This window comes from Amblyomma mixtum, chromosome 7 (assembly GCF_055824585.1).
Source record: "Amblyomma mixtum isolate Tamu chromosome 7, ASM5582458v1, whole genome shotgun sequence".
NCBI classification, from domain to species: Eukaryota; Metazoa; Arthropoda; class Arachnida; order Ixodida; family Ixodidae; genus Amblyomma; species Amblyomma mixtum.
In genome coordinates this window covers 100,130,459-100,149,790 of record NC_143018.1, presented here as the reverse complement: position 1 = coordinate 100,149,790, position 19,332 = coordinate 100,130,459, and the positions used below count along the sequence as shown (strand labels likewise).

The window sequence follows — 19,332 nt, the reverse complement described above, 5'->3', positions numbered from 1 at the left end:
GCAGACAATTTATCTCTGCGCTCTTCTCTGTGCCTTTTTTGTCAGAGTTTTCTTTTCATGTCACAGGTAATCTGACCCACGAAGAGCAAAACGTAATGGCAGTGCATTGTATATTGCCTTGTATATTGATGTCGCCCTCTCAAGTATTTGCGTTTGGTGTCTATTTTCCTGACCCATTTTAGCGCATCTTAATTTTCAGAAATACCACTTGCTTTATTTTAGCACGCATTACTTGAGCTCCTTTTATTTTGTTTACAGCTATTGTTTTACTATTGAATATTTTTACTGGCCATGCAATAAGAGCAGGTAACAATTTCTGAGCCATGAAGTATGAGCAAAACATTAAGTACATTTACATTTATATATGTGGTCGTTAGATTAACTTCATTAAAGCAAGATACTATTGTGGGCCTTTTTCTCGGTCGTGAAAAGGCAATGCTAAGGATTATTGTCTGTCTTTCCAAACAGGACCATCTTGCTTGCCAAGTAACAATGAAGTTGAATCCAACGTTTGGCTGTCTGTTCAACTTGTTCGAATATGAGGTGATAGTTTGCGCATATTGCGAGGTCATTACTTGTGTCTTTCCTCTAGGACAAACATTCAGAGGGCACTTTGACTGTCTAAAGTGCGTAGAGGCGAAAGCGTTTTCCGCACCACTTTGGCTGCTTCTGTGGCACTGGTGGCGTCACATATTATTGAGTACTAATTACTAAGTGATGACAAATCACTAATTAATGATTGATTACTGATTAATGCCTGAATACTAATTAACTGCTAATTAATGACGCTTAAGCTTCGCCTTTAGGAGTGGAACGCGACAGCGTGTTGTAGCGCTGCCAGGGAGTCCACGCAACGCCACCAACCGTTCGGCGCGATGCCTTGCCCTTTGAACGCAACGCTTTTTGAAGAAAGGAAATGGCGTAGTAATTCTCTGTCATCTCGGTGGACACCTGAACCGCACCGTAGAGGAAGGGAGGAAGTGGTAGTGAAAGAAGACAAAGAGGGCCCGTAATGAAGCAAATGAAAATTGTATTTGAGGAAAGGAAATTGCGCAGTAACTGTCTCACATATCTCGCTGAACACCCGTCCAAATTCAGGGGGCACTTTTTTTACCTAAAGTGTGGTCACTGATGTGTGGTTAAGAAGTTGAGCTTCGCCTCTAAGAGTGGAACGCGACAGCATCTTGCAACGCTGCCAGGGAGTCCATAGAACGCCATTGCCCATTCGGTTCTACGCCTCGCTCGTCGGTAAATTGGTTTTTGAGGAAAGGAAATGTATCTGTCTCTCATATCTCGGTGGACACCTAAACCTCTCCGGAAGGGAAAGAGGAGGATGGGAGTGAGCGAAGACACCGTATTCACTAGACGCGCCTTTGTTCATTCCAAACCATCGAGCTGGCATGGCGGAGTGGATAGCATGCTCGTCTCGCACGGCGAAGACCGGGGTTCGATTCCCAAGCTCGTCCAATTTCCTGCTCCGTTTTATTTATTTGTATGGCCTGACTAGAAAAGTTAATTAGGCTAATTGGGTAATTAAGCAATTAACTAAGCTCAGTCCCACTTACTTGGAGCATCACTATACGATCCCTTCAATTGGTTGCATGGTTACTAGGCGAAGTACAATTGGCCCCGTTTGAAATTCGCGCGCTGTGACGTCACGGCCGTTTCGACCAATTGAAAAGCGTGACATTTTCTGTCGACAACTGCTGCTTACAACGATGAGGCATTAAAGGCTTTCGCCTTAAATGTGATACAGCAAGCTGTCGGTAGGATTGAGGTTAAAGGTCACACATTGACGGCTTACTTATCAAAATATCGCGTGTTGCGGAAATATACGCGCCCCGTAAAATGATTCTTTCAGCTAAACGGGCTCATTGTTCGAGCTCAAATTTCGCACAGAAATGGCATTTGGTCGGCAGAATTGTTTAATACCACGTTTGCTTGGGGTACTTACCTGATTCGAACAGAATAAGTCGGATATTCACATCGTCTGCGGCGACGACGAAGGAAATTAAGCCGCTCTGTCAGCGATCGCACTGGTGGCGCCATCTCGTTTGTTCGCCGCGAAGTTTAAGCAAATGTGGGGGATGTTTGCGGGAAGTTTGAAGGCTCTCTTTCAAATGTTTTTTAATTGGTCACAAAAAACGCAGTTTGGCAAAAACTGCGCGAAATTCGCAACGTTTCGAATGCCTTTAGCAATAAATCTTTTCGAGCTTCGAGTGTCGTCTGCTTTCGTCTGTTCGCTACCGGTGCGGTTTGATGTCGTACACTGCCACAGAATAAACGCTATGAGCGCTCTGACACCCTCCTGAAAGCATTTTTGCATTATGCTATCTGTGTAGATACCATTTGGTTCTCCTTTATTTGCAGAGGATCGGGTAAGGAGTAGCGGCGGTGCGTTAGCTCCGACCAGGCAGGATTTTGGTGGCCCTGATAAGGGCCGTTTCGCGACTTGTTCTTGAGATCCTGTGCAGCTCAGACGTCAAAGTGGCCGCCGTTGGCTTGGATGCACCTCTCCAGGCGCTCTTCATAGTTTCTGAACACGTTTGCCCGCATTTCATCAGTGATCTGGTCAAACGCGTCCTCAATGCGGGCCTTGAGCGCAGCGATGCTCGTCAGTGTGCCGGCGCTGTATACAAGCGATTTTATGAAGCCCCAAACAAAAAAATCGCACGGGGTGAGATCAGGTGACCTCGGAGGCCAGGGCATGTTTTCGGACCCGCGGCCCATCCACTTGCGCGTGAAATTCTCATCCAAAAAACGCTGAACCTTTGAGGCGTAGTGCGCTGGGGCACCGTCGTGCTGGAAAATGCACACCTCTTGCTGCATGTGTCTTTCGTTCAGTTCAGGCAGAACATCGTTCTGCAGCAGCGACAGGTAAGAGTCGGCAGTGACAGTATCACTGAAAAAAAATGGTCCTACGACCCCTTCTCTCCAAATCCCGCACCAAACTGCCACACCTGGAGAGTGAACAGGACGTGTTGTTGAAAACCTGGGGTTTTCCCGGGACCACTGGCGCGTATTTTGCCTGTTCACTGCGCCGTCAAGATGGAAAATAGATTCATCAGTGAACAGTATGAACTGCAGATGTCCAGGGTCTGCAGCAATTCTTCTCTGTTCTGCGCGACAGAACTCCAATCGTTGTGCCAGGTCCTGGGCGGTAAGCTCTTGGAGCACGCGAACTTTGAAAGGACGCAGCCCTTTCTTCCTAAGGTGTCGGCTCACTGTTGACGCTGTGGTGCCGAATAGCAAACCTGCGCGTCGGCAGGAAAGCCGTGGGTTTGAGTCGAAAGCGCCCTCAATTGCATCAGTAATAAAACTCCTGGAGCTTCCAACATCGCATCTTTTCGTTCTTCCGACAGTTCCAGTTGACAGAAACTTGTCGACCCACCTTTTCAGAGATTCTCGATGCGGCGGTCGACGATGGAACTCCGCACGAAACTTCTTACGCACGAAGCGCATGGAATTGGATGCGCACATCCATGACACGGCCATGGCCTTCTCTTCGTCAGTGTACGGTCTCATTTGTCGGTAGTAAGCTTCCGTACTTTACGAAAGAAGGCAAGACTGAAAGCACAGACTCAGAAGCTGCAGTCGGTAGCGAACAGACGAAAGCAGACGACACTCGAAGCTCGAAAAGATTTATTGCTAAAGGCATTCGAAACGTTGCGAATTTCGCGCAGTTTTTGCCAAACTGCGTTTTTTGTGACCAATTAAAAAACATTTGAAAGAGAGCCTTCAAACTTCCCGCAAACATCCCCCACATTTGCTTAAACTTCGCGGCGAACAAACGAGATGGCGCCACCAGTGCGATCGCTGACAGAGCGGCTTAATTTCCTTCGTCGTCGCCGCAGACGATGTGAATATCCGACTTATTCTGTTCGAATCAGGTAAGTACCCCAAGCAAACGTGGTATTAAACAATTCTGCCGACCAAATGCCATTTCTGTGCGAAATTTGAGCTCGAACAATGCGCCCGTTTAGCTGAAAGAATCATTTTACGGGGCGCGTATATTTCCGCAACAGTCGATATGTTCCTTTTTTTCAGTACCTACGCCTCATCACTCACGTGTCTTGGTGGGGCTAGATACCGGAAGGGAAAGTAAAATCGACTTCTGACAGCTTTTCATCTCCGACGTGCGCGAGTAGTATGGCCGGAGTTGCCGTATGGACCATGCATAGATGCAGGCGAAAAGCGCTTTGCGAAGGCAAGCCAAGTGCAGTGGCTGGCGGCCAGCTTGTCCCCGCACTACATTCCTGCCTCTTAGTTTTTATGCGAAGCATACTAGCCGCACAACCGAGCTCTTCCTTGCTGCGCCGCGCACGGCCGCGTAGCTACCACTTGACCTTCATCGGCGCACCACGTGATATGACGTCACAACAGCTGTGAAAGCTGGGGCCTCGTGCGCTCGCTTGCGGACGCGCAGCCTCCGCCGGCGGCTCCCGCTCCTACCGCTGGGAGATACTGACGTCACGCAAAAGGCGACGCACTCGTTGAGTCAGTTGAGCAGCGAGATGTCGGCCCGGGAGAGGGCGGCTCGCCAGACCGCAAAGCGCAAGTTACAAAGAGCCTCGGGAACGGGAGAAGAACGAGAAAGGAAGAAGCAGAGTAACACATGAGTTGTTCTTGTCTATGAAATGGATAACCAGGTATAGCCAGGTAATGTCTTGTCTATGAATGGCTAACCAGGTATAGCCAGGTAATGTTTAATTTTTTTGGCTACTAGGCTTCGCATCCTAGGCTTAACCATAAGCTAAGCCAGGCCATTTTTTTATTGCGTAAGCAATACTGCGCCAGGTTTCGAGCCGTGGTGTTGCTCCCGGCGGTGCTGCGAGGTGGAACAGATGGAGCGCCGTTGCCATAGCAACCGCTTCAGCCGCGCTCCACCAGGCGGCAGGACCGTCGCTGCGCCGCCGCCGCTACAGCGACGCATGTGTCGGAATGTGGAGAGAGGAAGCGGGGGGGGGGGGGGGAACGGGGAGTAAATACGCGCGTTCGCCGCGGGCAAAACAGTTGCTGCTTGCTTACGCAACTTGCCCGGTTTAACCAGAGCTAAACCTCAGCTAATATTTTGTTACTTTTGAGTCCCTGCACTTCGTGAGGTGTGCCCAATAAGCTTCGCCCTATACGTTTTTAATAATTGGTAGAAATGAAAGTTTTTATCTTCGAACTAATTAATGTTTAGAATTTTCTCAACCAAGCGACATTCTCTGATCGGGTGACACATCTGACGTCGTAAAAGTAGTCTTAAAAAATTCGAAGGGACACTTAAGTTCCGTCTTAAGAGCATGACGTGATATCCGAATGGGTTGATTCCCATGTATGCAGGTCATTCACTCTTTTACATTCATAGATCCTTGTGGACTGCACCACACGTGTATCAGTGGTGCGGCGCTTAAAGGGCCAGTCTACTCACCGAAATGAGTGTATAAATAATGGCATATTCTGGTAGTTGGCACCCTATAACATCAATAACGAGGGATCTGCTCCCGGTTTAGGCAGGAATTCATATTTCATTTCGGCGTTAAAAGTCGCGTAAAAATGCATGGTGGCGACCCCAAACGTCCATTTGGTTGGTGCAGTTGGTAGTCTTTTTTTTGTAGAAGCATAAGTGAATATACTACGTACCATTAGTATGCCCAATGTCGGAGAAACGTACGTTTTGTTCTAGTAAACTGTAGAAGGCGTACCGCTCGCTTTTTCTGTAAATCACATGAATATTTTTAGTTATACGTACGCTACACGCAGGCACATTCCCACTTTTAGTTCAGCGTATGCTAGCAGAGACGCAAAAATAAACTCAGCCTATAGTGGCGCCATCTGGTTGTCAGGACGGGAACCATTGCTGTAAACAAACCGACTCTCCACTTAAGCCTAGAAGCGTGAGAGTCATCACTCTAATTATTAAAATAAAGCAAATTTATCACTTATACGTTTTCTTATAAGCGAGATGAGACGAAGCGAAAGACCGGCGCCCCATTTAAGGCCAGTGAACGCTCTGAAAAAGGCAGCAATAACGAGAATTCAATCCGAAGCGAGAGGTCCGGCTTCGATGGGCGCCGCCATGTTTGTCGCCGCGCGGCGGAAATCCAGATGGTTGCCAGATGAGACTACCACCTCATACAGATGTGTTCTCACATCAATAAATTCTATTTTAAAATGTTCTAGCGCACTTCTTGGCACCACACCTGGCTAAACGGTAATTTGAGTAATGAGCTATCGGTTGCCGCAAAGAAAATATGGCCGATAAAATTCAGTAGACTGACCCTTTAAGCGATGCGCCACTGTTTTGCGATGGCAGGTGCTCCCAGTGGTGGGCCTTGTGTGACCCGGGTTGCTCTTCCTGAGTGACCAATCAATAAATTAACTGCCACCTGCCACGGTGGTCAGGTTGTGACGACGCCTCAAGGTCACGTGACCTAGGTAGCCCATCCGCCTCCTATGTCGCTCTCTGGGGACCACCTGCCAGAACCATGCCGTGATATTTCGCTCACAACGCCGACGTCGCCGACACCGGATTTTCTGTACAATGGGGCCTTTTAACGCCATATCGCGTACTAAAAAGTGCACTTCTGGCTCCACCTTAAGTACTGGAAGCATTAGCAAGCCACCTGCCTTGACCAGCCGGATCTAGGGGCAGCTAGACTGAAGCTTTCATAGCTTCCTGCTTTCCATAGTTCTAACACAGTAACCCTGAAGAAACATTTTTTGGCGCTGGATTTCTAATCATGTTATTTGCAAGCTATAAGTAAAGGGCATTTGTTCAGGTGTGTGCTTCAGCCGTAAGGGTTAGCATGTGTGCAATGTGGATTATGCAGTGTATTTTATTGGTGATGTATGAAGTGCATATTATTTACATTATGACCCTGTATCTGTTTGCCTGCATGGCAGTGTTAGTTGTGCAATGTTGATGTGAATAAGTGTTCGGTTTATTTACGAGCTCGAAGAGGCGTGTGATCATTTGTTTTTCATGTTTATTATGTTTAGTGCGTGCGTGCCATCTCGTGCGTGCCATCTTCCTCACTTTATCATATTCTTGCGTATGGATCGGGTACTAGCCTTTGGCTATGGATCCGCTCAGCTTTGTGTATTGATGATGTACAGTCTTTGTCAAAAGTTTAGAGCCCAGGGGGTTTGCTTCTAAGCCTCGCAGTGGGACTGCTGCATCATTCGTGGAAGTCCTACCCATTGGAGGAGGAAGGACCAGAAATCTTCTTACCTTCAGGAAACTTGAAGCTCTGGAGATGCATTACGAACCAGACAGTGCGTTTCAGAAGCAAACCACCTGGGCTCCAAACTTTTGACAAAGTCTGTACCTGCTACGACAATAAATAAATAAAATAAATAAAAATATCCACACTCTATCGCAGCCACCGATGGAGCAGATCTAGACAGCACGAGCTTCTCCATGACTGTCCTGTCCCAGAGCGCCGTGTCCTACCCTCCTGGTGGGACGGATAGTCCCTGGAGGGCCACGACTTCGGTCGCCGAGAACGCCCGCTACTCGTGTGACCTCTGCCCGTACAGCACGGAGTTCGAGGCCAGTCTGAAAAGACACGTGCGAACGCACGTGGGTGAGAAACTGTATTCATGCACCGTTCTGCTCGAGGACGCGATCTCTGGAACGCCTAATCTCAGCAGGCTTCAGAGGATTGTCTTGGACGAGTGGCCATTCGGACGCCACATGTGCTGGTATGAGTTCAACGGGAGAAGTAAACAGAAAGCTCACTACACGTGAATGCACCCGAAGCAGCACAGGCAATCTGCCCAATATTGGAAACGCATTGGCAAAGCCCGGTTCTACGGAGGATGTATTGCATGCAATACATGCAATCGGGTCAAATGTTTAGGGGAATCCCCCAAGGTGGAGTAAATTTGTAATAAGGGAGTAATTACTCATTCGCATCCACCCAATAAGTAATTACTCCCTTATTACATACAATCTACAGATGAACACTGTGAAACCATTCATTTCCAATGCTGGGCCGGTTACTTGTGCTGCTAGCGACGGTTGCCTACTATAAAAGGGAACAATCGTTTCGCACAAAAAGATGAATTTCGTGGTTTTCTTGATGCCAAAGTTGAAAATGGCTTGGATATTTTACGCCAAGAGGAAAGCTCCTTCGAAAGCTAAAAAGAGGATGCTTTTCACGTATGATTATGAAGTTATAATTAATTAACTGCTCAGGTTTTGTTCTCTTTCATATTGAAGGCACGTGTACGGCGACAGTTCCAGCTTCAAGTCTGTGTTATCATCAATGAAGCTTTGTACCGTGCTGCCATAGTCACGAAAGAGTGCGATTTGTGCCTCGGCTTATTGGTACAGCTATTTATGGTGGACTATGAGTGAGCAATGCTAATGCGACGGCACTGAAAGCGCTTGGTGGAGACCTTGGGCTGCCATCGCAAGAACGTTTGAACGCGGGTGGGACCGTGTGGGGATGCACAGTTCTAAGCTGCTGAACACCTTTGGTATAATAAAGTTTTCACCACCAGCACCAGTATTGGTCAAGGTGCGCCATTCGCACGATTTTGGTAAATTTGCAGTTGCTTGCGTCTTTCTGCTCCAAAGATCGCAAATCGGTAAAAATTCGCCTTGGCTGCGCCAAACAAACCAGATGGTCATGAAGAAAAAAATTCGAACAACGGGCATTTTCTCCTGGCAACTTACCGAAACGTCACCGCGGATGGCAACACCCAAGCGCCAGTGGCCAGCGGTAAAAAAATTGGTTGGTTTTCAACCCGGGGAGCACGCTCGATGAGCCTCTCGTTCTTCTCCGGTCTCTAGTTCAATATTGGCACGTTTCCTCACTCTCTCCAGATTCAATCAGCGATCTACTATACGAAAGCGGAAGCACTGGTTCCAGCGCGCGACTCCTCCATGGCTATCGGGAGCGACAAGCAAAGCTTCGCGCTTTTTAACATCATATCAGACCAACGGCGAGTCTCGTGGCTCAGAGAAACTGTGCGATGAGCGCTGAGTCACGTTGTTCAACGCAGTCGCGAAAGCGAGCGAACGCCGACTGCTCCGCGCGCCGCAGCTGCGCCGATGCGTGGCGAGTCGCACGGTGTGACGTCACAGCCACACCCCCGCTGCGCCGCTTGGAGGTCGTTCTTCGGAGCGACATGACCTTGAGGTTTTGCATGGGAGGAGTAGAGCTTCCGTTTTTAAACTAGAAGCTAAAAACTCTGCCGCGGGCGTGCTACCAACGCGTGTTACCAAAGAAAGCTTCTGCTTCGAATCACTGGAAATGCGGGTGTGGATGCGTCTGAACTATACAGTATGTACCATATTTCCTCCAATGTAACGCGAGCTTTTTCACCGAAAACAGAAGTGGTCACCTCATGCGTTAAATATTATCTGGATTAACAGCATGCTACAGGTTAGTTACTCACGTATCGGTTAATGCGTCGTAACAATCGGCTCGAAACCTCGAGGAAGAAAACGAAAAATTGTCAGACGATTACAATAGTCGGTAATGCGAGATTTGAGCGCAGATTTTCACATGCCTCCTGCCACGGTTGTCAGGTGGCGTGGTACACGCTGCTAGCCACCCTCCGGGATCTTCCTTTGGCAGCCGTCACCCGGTGGTCCACTCTTTCGCCGTCACCGTGGCAGGTAGTAACAGAGCGAAGCACCGCCTATTTGGTGGCGTGCTACGCCGACTACGCCGGCGACTACGACGCGGAATCCACGAATGGCCGCCTAAGAGCTGCGCTCTAAAACGGTTGGTACGTCGCATAGGCCGACCAGTGGGACCTCCGATTAGCGAATTTCTAACTAACGCAACCGGTAACTGCAAAAGAAAATTGGATTTGATGAAAGGGTGCAGTGTAAAATTGGTTCTTGAAGTTGGTTCTTGAGGAAAAGAAATGACGCGGTTACTATCCTGCATATCTCGGCGGACACCCGAACCGCGCCGTTAGGGAAGGGATAAAGGAGAGAGTGAGAGGAGAAAGGAGGAAAGAGGTGCCGTAGTGGAGGTCTCCGGAATAATTTCGACCACCTGGGGATCTTTAACGTGCACTGACATCGCACAGCACATGGGCGCCTTTTGCTTTTCGCCTCCATCGAAACGCAGCCGCCGCGGTCAGGTTCGAACCCGGGTACTCCGGCTCAGTGGACGATCGCCTTAAAATTTTAATTCTGATGGAAAGTTGCTCCAAAAGGGCGTTTGCCTTATGCAAAACTGCTCGAAAAACTGCAGGGGACACTTAAAGGGACAGTGAGGAGAGCTCTATTAATATTTTTTTTTGTAGCAAAATCCGATAGTTCGGCATTTCATGGCTTTGTTGCCACTTGGCCGGCAGCGAAAGACGCATTTATTTCCAAGAAATTTGGATTAGAAATTGAAAAGTTTTTCCCGCCGCTCTGATTCAAACTTGGGATTCTCTTATGACGACACAGGACTAAGTGACGTGAAACATGACGTGTACATGACGTAACGCAGACTCCGGGATTTCTGACGACCAGGACAGCAGCCTAGCAGCAGCCGAAAAGAAAGCTACCACCGGCCGCACGTTGAAGGCATCTATCGGCTATTGCGGCGTCGCTACCTTCGCTTCGTTTACGTTTGCACCGGCGCTTTGCCAGCGTTACGATGGATCCCGTTCTCGAAGTCGTCAACGAAGTTCTCGCACATAGACACCCTTAGCATACCGTGTACCTTGTTACCGTTAGCGGAATACCGGGAGCCCGCCTAACGCCGGTGAGCAGGCGCTGATTGGTCCCGATGCCGCAGGCGTGCGCGTAGCTGCCGGGTACGTAGCTGCCGGGGGCTAAATGATGTCCTGAATGGTAACGCCGCACAAGTAGGGAAAACATTAGCTGAGGGAGTTGACGGTATAAGGGCGATAGCACAGCAAGCGCAGATCGTGGTGTGTACAGTGCCGGAGGTACAAGGAAGGAATGCAGAGGTTGCTAAAGACGTTGTGAATCTTAATCGCGAGATAAGGCAGTTAGGCCTCGAGAAAGGCCTTGAGGTGGTAGAAATAAACAAGGAAGTGCACAGGGCAGGTTCGGGCAGAGACTTTGGACGAGATGGCATCCATTTCAGTGGAAGGGTAGGAGAAGAGATAGGCAGGCGCCTGGGAGGCCGAGCGGTAGCTTTTTTAGGGGGTCCGCGGTGGCTCAGGGCGTAGGGGAAGGTAGAAGCGATGTAAATGTAACAATGGCGGCTGAGCCCAACAAAATGGCCACTAGGAGGACCAGAAAGAAAACTACGAAAAAGAAATTTAACGCCAGGATCAGTTACATAAATATGCAAGGGGGTAGAAAGAGAGCGAAATGGCTAGAAATAGAACAGCAGTTAAAGGACGAAGCAGTAGGTGTGTACGCTCTATGCGAGACACATCTGAGGGATCTAGAAGATCCACCTTTCATCGATGGCTATGTCTGGGAAGGGTGCAACAGAACAACAACGGAGAAGAAGGGAGGAGGAGTAGGTATGCTGATACATCAAGGAACAAATTGGCAAAGAATAAAATCAACTTGCAAAGAACATGTCTGGGTATCAGGTACAATTGCTGGCAAAAGGACATGGCTAGGGGTAGTTTATTTAGGGACCGGGGACAAATGCAGGCAAGAAAACAAGGATCTAGTTAAGTGCCTCAATGACGATATAAAGCAGATTGGAGACGGTGTCGATATTATTTTGCTTGGAGACATGAACGGCCACATCGAGGATCTGGATGGATACACAGATTGTAACGGGAAGTTAATGCTAGACTTGTGTGAGCGGCACAACTTAGTTATTGTCAATAGAGAAACTAAATGTGAGGGACAAATCACGTGGGAATCCCGTAACAGGCAAACAACCATTGACTACTGTCTAATGTCGCAGGGCATCTATAGCAAGCTCGCAATAATGGAAATAGACGAAGAGGGGAAGGACAGCCTAGGAAGTGATCATAAACGTATTAGTCTACAGTTGGGAGCCCTAGTCAAAAGAGAAATGCAACGAAGTCCAAAAGACAACGCAAAATTAAATGATGAACAAATAGCGCTAATATCAGCCGATATAGAAGAAGTAATTGAGAAACGCCACATGGAAAATTGGGATTATAATCAGTTGGAACTGCTCATCGCTACAAAAATGAAACAAGTGAAAGGAGTTAACCGCTGGAGAGGAAAGAGGAAGCCACGAAGCTGGTGGAATATGGAAATTAAGGAGGCCATCGAACAACGACGGGTGGCTTCAAGGGAACACAGAGAAGCAAAGAGGGCGCAGTTATCTGAAGAAGAAATAGGCAAAAAATGGGAATCTTATCGACAAAAGAAACAGCAAGTTCAGGTCCTAGTCCAGGCTAAAATAAAGCAGTCCTCTGATAAATGGCTGGCTGAAGTTCGCGAGGCAAATAAAGGGGGGCCAAGAAAATTCTGGAACCATATAAGCTGGTTGGGAAAAACAAATCAAAGAAAGCAGGAACAGATTATAGATGCTGAGGGAAAATGTTTGGAGGGAGACGATGCTGTGGACTACATTACGTCATTTATAGCTGCGTCTTTTAGCGACGCCAATGGGGTAATCTCCCCAAATGAGGCGGCAACACAGGACAGCACAAAAGAGAACAGCTTAGAACTGACTAGTCTTAACTGGGAAAAGGCGGAAGCGAATATTCCTAAAACCACATCCGCAGGGATAGACGAAATTCCAATTAAGCTGCTTAATGAACTTGGCCCAAGAAGCAAGGACGCGCTGATAAAAGCATTGGAGGCAGTCATAACAAATAAGCAAATTCCGCACAGCTGGAGACAGAGTAAAATGAATTTGATTTATGAAGGGAAAGGAGATAAGATGAACATAAAATCCTTCCGTCCGATTACGATAACATCTGTTATGTACAGGCTGGCAATGCAGGCGGTGAAATTAAAAATGCAGTCATGGGTAGAAGGGAATAGGATACTCGGAGAACTTCAGAATGGGTTCAGAAGGGGTAGGCGGTTAGATGATAGCCTGTTCGTGCTTACCCAATGCATAGAAATAGCTAAGGCGGAAAATAGACCTCTGTTTATAGCCTTTCTAGACATAAGCGGTGCATACGATAACGTGAACAGGGAACTCCTGTGGAGCATATTGAAAGATTTAGGTATTGGTGATGAGGTAATTGATTTTATACAGAAAATCTACCTAGATAATGAAGTTGAAATTACATGGGAAGGGAAAAAAAGTACCACAACTGTAGGGGTGCACAAAGGATTAAGGCAAGGTTGCCCTCTATCACCGCTGCTATTCATGCTTTACGTGATAAATATGGAAAGAAGGCTAGAAGAAAGTAATCTGGATTATAATCTATCTTACAGATTAGGCGGAAATGTAGTTGAGCAGCGACTCCCGGGTTTAATGTATGCGGACGATATTGTACTGTTAGCAGATAGCCAGGAAGATTTACAAACTTTGGTTAATTGCTGTGGAGACGAAGGAGACGCACTAGGATTCAGTTTTAGCACAACTAAATCAGGTGTGATGATTTTTAACGATACAACTGATCAGGTGCTTACAATACAAGGCCACGAAATACCCAAAGTGGCCGAATACAAATACCTCGGGATATGGCTAAACGAAGGGCAGATATACACGGAAAAGCATGCACAGGCTCTTAGGGCAAAAGGACGAAGAGACGCCGGGATAATGAAACATAGGGCATTATGGGGGTACAACAAATATGAAGTACTAAGAGGTATTTGGAAAGGAATAATGGTGCCGGGACTTACTTTCGGCAATGCGGTTCTGTGCTTAAGGGCAGAAGTTCAGTCGAGATTAGACGTAAATCAGAGAGCTGTTGGAAGATTAGCACTAGGTGCCCACGGCAAAACCACAAACGAGGCAGTACAAGGGGATATGGGCTGGGCATCGTTCGAGGCACGGGAAGCTAAGAGTAAAATACTATATGAAGAACGCCTGAGGAAATTGGACGATAACAGATGGGCAGCTAAGGTATTTAAATATTTATACAGAAAGAACGTTGACTCACAGTGGCGGAAAAGAACTAGAAAACTAACCAGTAAGTATGCCGGTCATGAGGACGGAGAAAGAAAGAGCATTAAACGACAGGTCAAAAACGCGGAAGTTAAAAATTGGATGAATTCAATGGAAAAGAAACATAGTGTAGAACTATATCGATTCTGGAAAAGGCAGATCAGGAAAGAATTTTTCTATGATAACTCAAGAGGCAGTGCCCTACTTTTTGAAGCTAGATCAGGGTGTCTTAGAACGCGCAGCTACAAAAAGAAATTTAACGAAGAAGATGACACATGTGCAGTGTGTGGTAGATCTGTGGAAACAATTGAACACCTCATAATCAAATGTGATGGTATCCATCCGGATGTCGATGCAGGCACAGTCACTCTTTCTGAGGCCCTAGGGTTTAAAGATAACAATGGTCATGTAAATAAATCTGCAGTGGAAGTCAGCAAAAAGCGATTGGAGGATTGGTGGCTGAAAAGGAGAGATGTGGAATAAGGTTAGAATAGTAGGAAACCGTAGGCAAAGTTGATGGAGAATCTTAATGAGAATTGCCAACACAGTAAACAAAAAAAATAATAAATAAAGAAAAGCTGAGCATGGTGGCAATTGCCACCACCCCGTTTCAAAGGGGGCGCTCCTATTCATCCATCCATCCATCCGTGGCGCCATCTGGCGACGTCAAGGAGATTTGCGCATGCATTGGCTGCGCCTCAGTGATTCGTGGCTTCTGGTGTCCCAGCATTACTAGAAGCATTGGTTCTAGCAACACTGTTTTGTTCTATGACGTCATCACACTTGTACTTGCGAGTTTGGCCTGTGGCGGCGATACCTGCATTTTGGTTCTTGCTCTTTTCTACGTTACAAGAGCTCTGTTGTCAGTATGAGTGGCGTTTTTGTAATCAGGAGCTGGTACTCTGTCGATACAAGCCAACTTCAATTTCTCCTCAGTGTCCCTTTAAGATCGGCCTTAAGGGTATAATGCGATAGCATTAACGGGTTAATGCCCTTATATGCGGTATTCGTCATTCTCGACTTTGCATTCATAGATCCCTGAGAGTACTCGTACAATTCCTGGCACAGCAGTGCAGCTGTTAAGCGATGCGCCAATGCCCTGTGATGGCAGGTGCTGCAGCCGGTTGAGCTTGCGCGACTCAGCTAGGTTGCTCTTCCCGAGCAACCTGCCGCTACCAATGATTAATTTAACTGCCAGCGGCCACGGTCGGTAGTTTGCTCGCAGTTCGGTGGGCAGGTTGAGATGACGTCACAAAGTCACGTGACCTAGGTGTCCGACCTTTCCTCTGTGTTGCTCGTCTGGGGGATTTTTCGTAAATTCTTAACGCTCTGGCGTTAAAACTGTGCCTTTTCTGTTCCAGAACTCGAACTGGCTGAACCATCGGATGACGCTAGCCGGAGCTTCTCTATGACGACTGTCCTGTCCCAGAGCGACATGTCGAACCCTCCGGGTGGCGTGGATCCCTGGAGGGCCACCACGACGGTTGCAGAGGACGCCCGCTACTCGTGCGACCTCTGCCCGTACAGCACGGAGTTCGAGGCCAGCCTCAAAAGACACGTGCGGTCGCACGCAGGTGAGCAGGCTTATTTTTAAGGCGAAAGCCTTTTATGGCTCATACTCGCGGCCAAGGTCACGTCCGGTGTAACGCTGTCTTTCACAAATAACGCGACAACTAATCAGGATATGAAAAACGAATGGCACCATCAGATAGAGGGGACAAAATGTAGCCCCGACGCCAAGTTTGATGACTGTAGAATTATTAGTTATTTAATTATAGCCAATTATAGCGAAAAAAAAACAAAGGAAATAACGAAATGCGTCGATATAGCGACTGGAACGGTGTGACGTCACATTCACCTGAAATCGTCACAGCACAGTGGAAATTATCACAAATTCGCGGAAAAACGCCGGATTTGTGTCTAATCAGATTGAAAAATGTGTAATTAAGCGTAATTAGTACTTAACATCACCGAAATATCTATAATTTGGGCGAAAATTGCTTACAAATGAGGAAAAATGGATGATGACGTCACCTCTGACGAAAGGATGTCGAAGCAGTGTGATCCGCCGCCAAGCAACAACTGCCGACGCGCTGCGCATGCGCAGCGTGACGTCAGCTCTTCCTATCGCCACGCTCTTCTCCTATGTCGTGAAATGAATTCAAGCGCGGCAAATTCAAATGAGTGCAATGAGTCGCAAACGGCTTTCGCCTTCCCGCACTTAAGGGATATCTAAGTGCCTCCAACGAATTTTTGCACGGTTCTGCTCGAGGACGCTCCGGCGCTGCGACTGTAGATCCCTCAAAGCGCCCTAACTGGAGGAACAGTAAAGAGGTAAAGAGGCCACGAGGCCACTAGTAAAGAGGCCACAATAAATTTTTATCTTATCTTATCGTATCTAGTCACAGCGATGGTTCCGCGATGAGAGCGGGCTCTGCGCTCTGCCAGAATCATAGAGGCAGAGCGCAGATAATTATTTAATAGAGCGTTATAGCACAGCGCGATCCGCGTTCCGCTACCTTGATCCTCTGCAGCGAGGCACCACTGCGTACTTGCTGATTGGTCTTGATGGGCACGTGGCGCCATCTGCGCGCGCGTGGTGGCGCCTCGCGGAAAAGGGTCCACGGTAGCGGATCGCAGATCGGGCTATGCTATAACTATCCGATTTCGATCAGTCGAACATGGTTACGCATGTGGTGCAGTGTCATGATTCTGGCAAAATGAAGTGCCCGCACTCACCGCAGGACCAACTGTGGCACCGGTTGCCTCTTTATTCTTTGCAAATTCCTGTAACCGAGTTGTTTCAATGGGGGGCACGTTTAAGGGGGCTACCATGCATCGCAACGCGGGAGCGCGCAATATCGTAACAGCGTTTACATTGAAAATTTTGCGAACAATTAGAAAGTTGCCTAATGATTATGCGGCAACTTTCTAAGAGTTCACAAAATTTTCCATGTAAACTTTGTAGAACACGTTGAGAAATCTCAATGTCAGTTGCTTCCTCCGGTGTAACTGGAGCGTGGTTCCCTTTTCTCAGCTAAAAACAGTCACGACATTTTAAAATTGACATTGCTATTTAGTAAACCGGGCGCATTTAAAAAAAAATGTGCTGACCTGGAAAGGATGATTGCCTACAGTAGAACACTGAAGCTTCCGAATCTTGCCCATCCCCCCCCCCCCCCCCCAAAAAAAAAAAGGCGCTGTACTATACCGTTGTAGCTTTTTAATGACTGACCTAAGTCAGATGAGAAACCCTGTGGTTAGTGATTAATATTACTGAGCAGCTACGCTTTTCTGTTTAGTGTTCACGTTTTTCATCGGTCAACTGTGCTGACTGCCTGCGATGTCTTCCAGAAAGCTGGCACCCGGTGCTTCTGAAGACATTTAATGGCCCTGTGCTTCTTTACCTTGCCCTCTGCACTTTTTGTAGGCCTGCCACCGAGCGACACCATCCCGGATGAACCCGTCGGCTTGACCAGTGAGATGGAGGGGCCTTCGAACCGTACTTTACACGCACCGTACTCGAGCACAGCCGACGACGAAGCGGCTGACACCAGCGCTGCAACTGCTTCTACCGACGTCGCCCAGAAGCCGGCGTCCAACCCTCCGGGCAGGGCGATTTGGCCGACGACCGCCTCGCATGCCAGATACGGGCACTACATGTGCCACCTGTGCACGTACAGCACGCGTGCCAAGGGCCACCTGGTAGCGCACCTGCGAACCCACACCGGTGAGACTCCGTACCGGTGCGCCATCTGTTCGCGGTCCTTCTCGCAGTCGTCGAACCTCAGGCGCCACGAGAGGACGCACAGGGGAGAGAGGCCGTTCCGATGTGGCGTGTGCTCCCGCGCATTCACCCAGAAGGGCCACCTCACCATGCACGTGAGAATGCATCACGAGGTCTCTTCCTCACCAACATCGGCATTAAAATAGTGATCAAACATCGTGGTTGGTTGGTAGCAACTTTATTTATAGTCCTGCAGAGGTTTCGCCTACAGGGCCTTAGGTCTCCCGTGTGGGGACGTCTAGGCGTTGCCTCGCCGTCGCCTCGCGGGCCTGCTGGACGGCTCAGAGTTGGTCCCCGAGGCTGGGGCTGCGCAAGACAGCGAGCAACTGCGGCGGGAGGGTTCCGGAATCAGCACCGTGTAGGTTTTTGTTGGTTGGTTTAGGGGGTTTAACGTCCCAAAGCGACTCAGGCTATGAGGGACGCCGTAGTGAAGGGCTCCGGAAATTTCGACCACCTGTGGTTCTTTAACGGGCACTGACATCGCACAGTACACGGCCCTCTAGAATTTCTCCCCCAAAGAAATTCAACCGCCGCGGCCGATCGAACCCGCGTCTTTCGGGTCAGCAGCCGAGCACCATAACCACTAAGCCACCGCGGCGGCAGGTTTTTGATACAGTCCCAAAGCATGTGAGCTAAAGTGGCTATATTGGCGTGGCAGACCTTGCATATATTTGTCGGGTAGGTACCAGTGTAGAGCCTGTGGTATAGTTCCGGGTTGGGGTATGTGAGCGTCTGCAGTTGTCTGAGGGCCACCGCGTGCGCCCTCTCCAGATTGTCGCTGGGCGGAGGGAAGCTTCGGCGTGACAGGCAGAGGTCCTTGGTAAGTTCGTTGTAGCTGGCCAAACAGTCTTTGGTGCTATTCCATGGACGACGGACATCGTGGTCTATTCGCTATTTTGAGCAGCGAGCGAATCCTTTAGTAAACCATCTGTGCTTTGGTTAGTGTGGGCTTTAAGCACAGTGCGGTGCTGATAGGAAGCATAAAACGACAATATTTAAGGCCTAGACCCCAAACTGGAAGCCTGGAAGACCCCAAACCGGCCCATATCATGTGGGCTTGCCGTAACCTCCTTCCCGTTAATCTATACCCAGGTTCATTGGGAGACCTCGCTGCGCAGCTCAGGGCCATCAGGCTCGACACGTCCAACGGGCTGACTGGGTCATCCACTAGCATAGGCTTTTGATCATCTGGCTGGGTTTACTTGCTGCGTTATGAGGGGCTCCGTCTCTCAATAAAGTTTATTGTCTGCCACCCGCTCAGAAGGCTCTCGAGGAAGAGTTCCTGCAGCAGTGATGCATCGCGGCCAGGTGCACGGACAGGTGCATCATGTGACGCAGAAGCTCCGTGGGCTTTCGGTCTCCAAGTTCTTCAGGCTGACGCAGTTATTGTTCTCTACGCTGTTCCCATTAGAAGTGAGCCGTATTAGAGCCGCCTTTAGATGGTCCTAAGGGCAATCGGCAGGCGGGGAGTTCAAACTGCCTCGGTCGATCGCAGCGGCTTCCATGACAAGTGCATCGACAAAGTGATAGCGGCATGGGCGACACATTGGCTAGTGAGATACAGCA

At 48.5% G+C, this 19,332-nt stretch overlaps 1 protein-coding gene across 1 annotated transcript; it reads left to right on the top strand.

The window, feature by feature from the left end:
- The first annotated feature begins 7,374 nt into the window (after window positions 1-7,374).
- On the top strand, window positions 7,375-17,927 carry LOC149336974 (uncharacterized). The gene is made up of 3 exons (XM_089553220.1): window positions 7,375-7,574; window positions 15,341-15,553; window positions 17,410-17,927. Exons 1-3 carry the CDS (start codon window positions 7,409-7,411, stop codon window positions 17,910-17,912), a joined length of 882 nt encoding a protein of 293 aa, XP_089409346.1. The 5' UTR covers window positions 7,375-7,408; the 3' UTR covers window positions 17,913-17,927.
- Window positions 17,928-19,332: the final 1,405 nt, after the last annotated feature.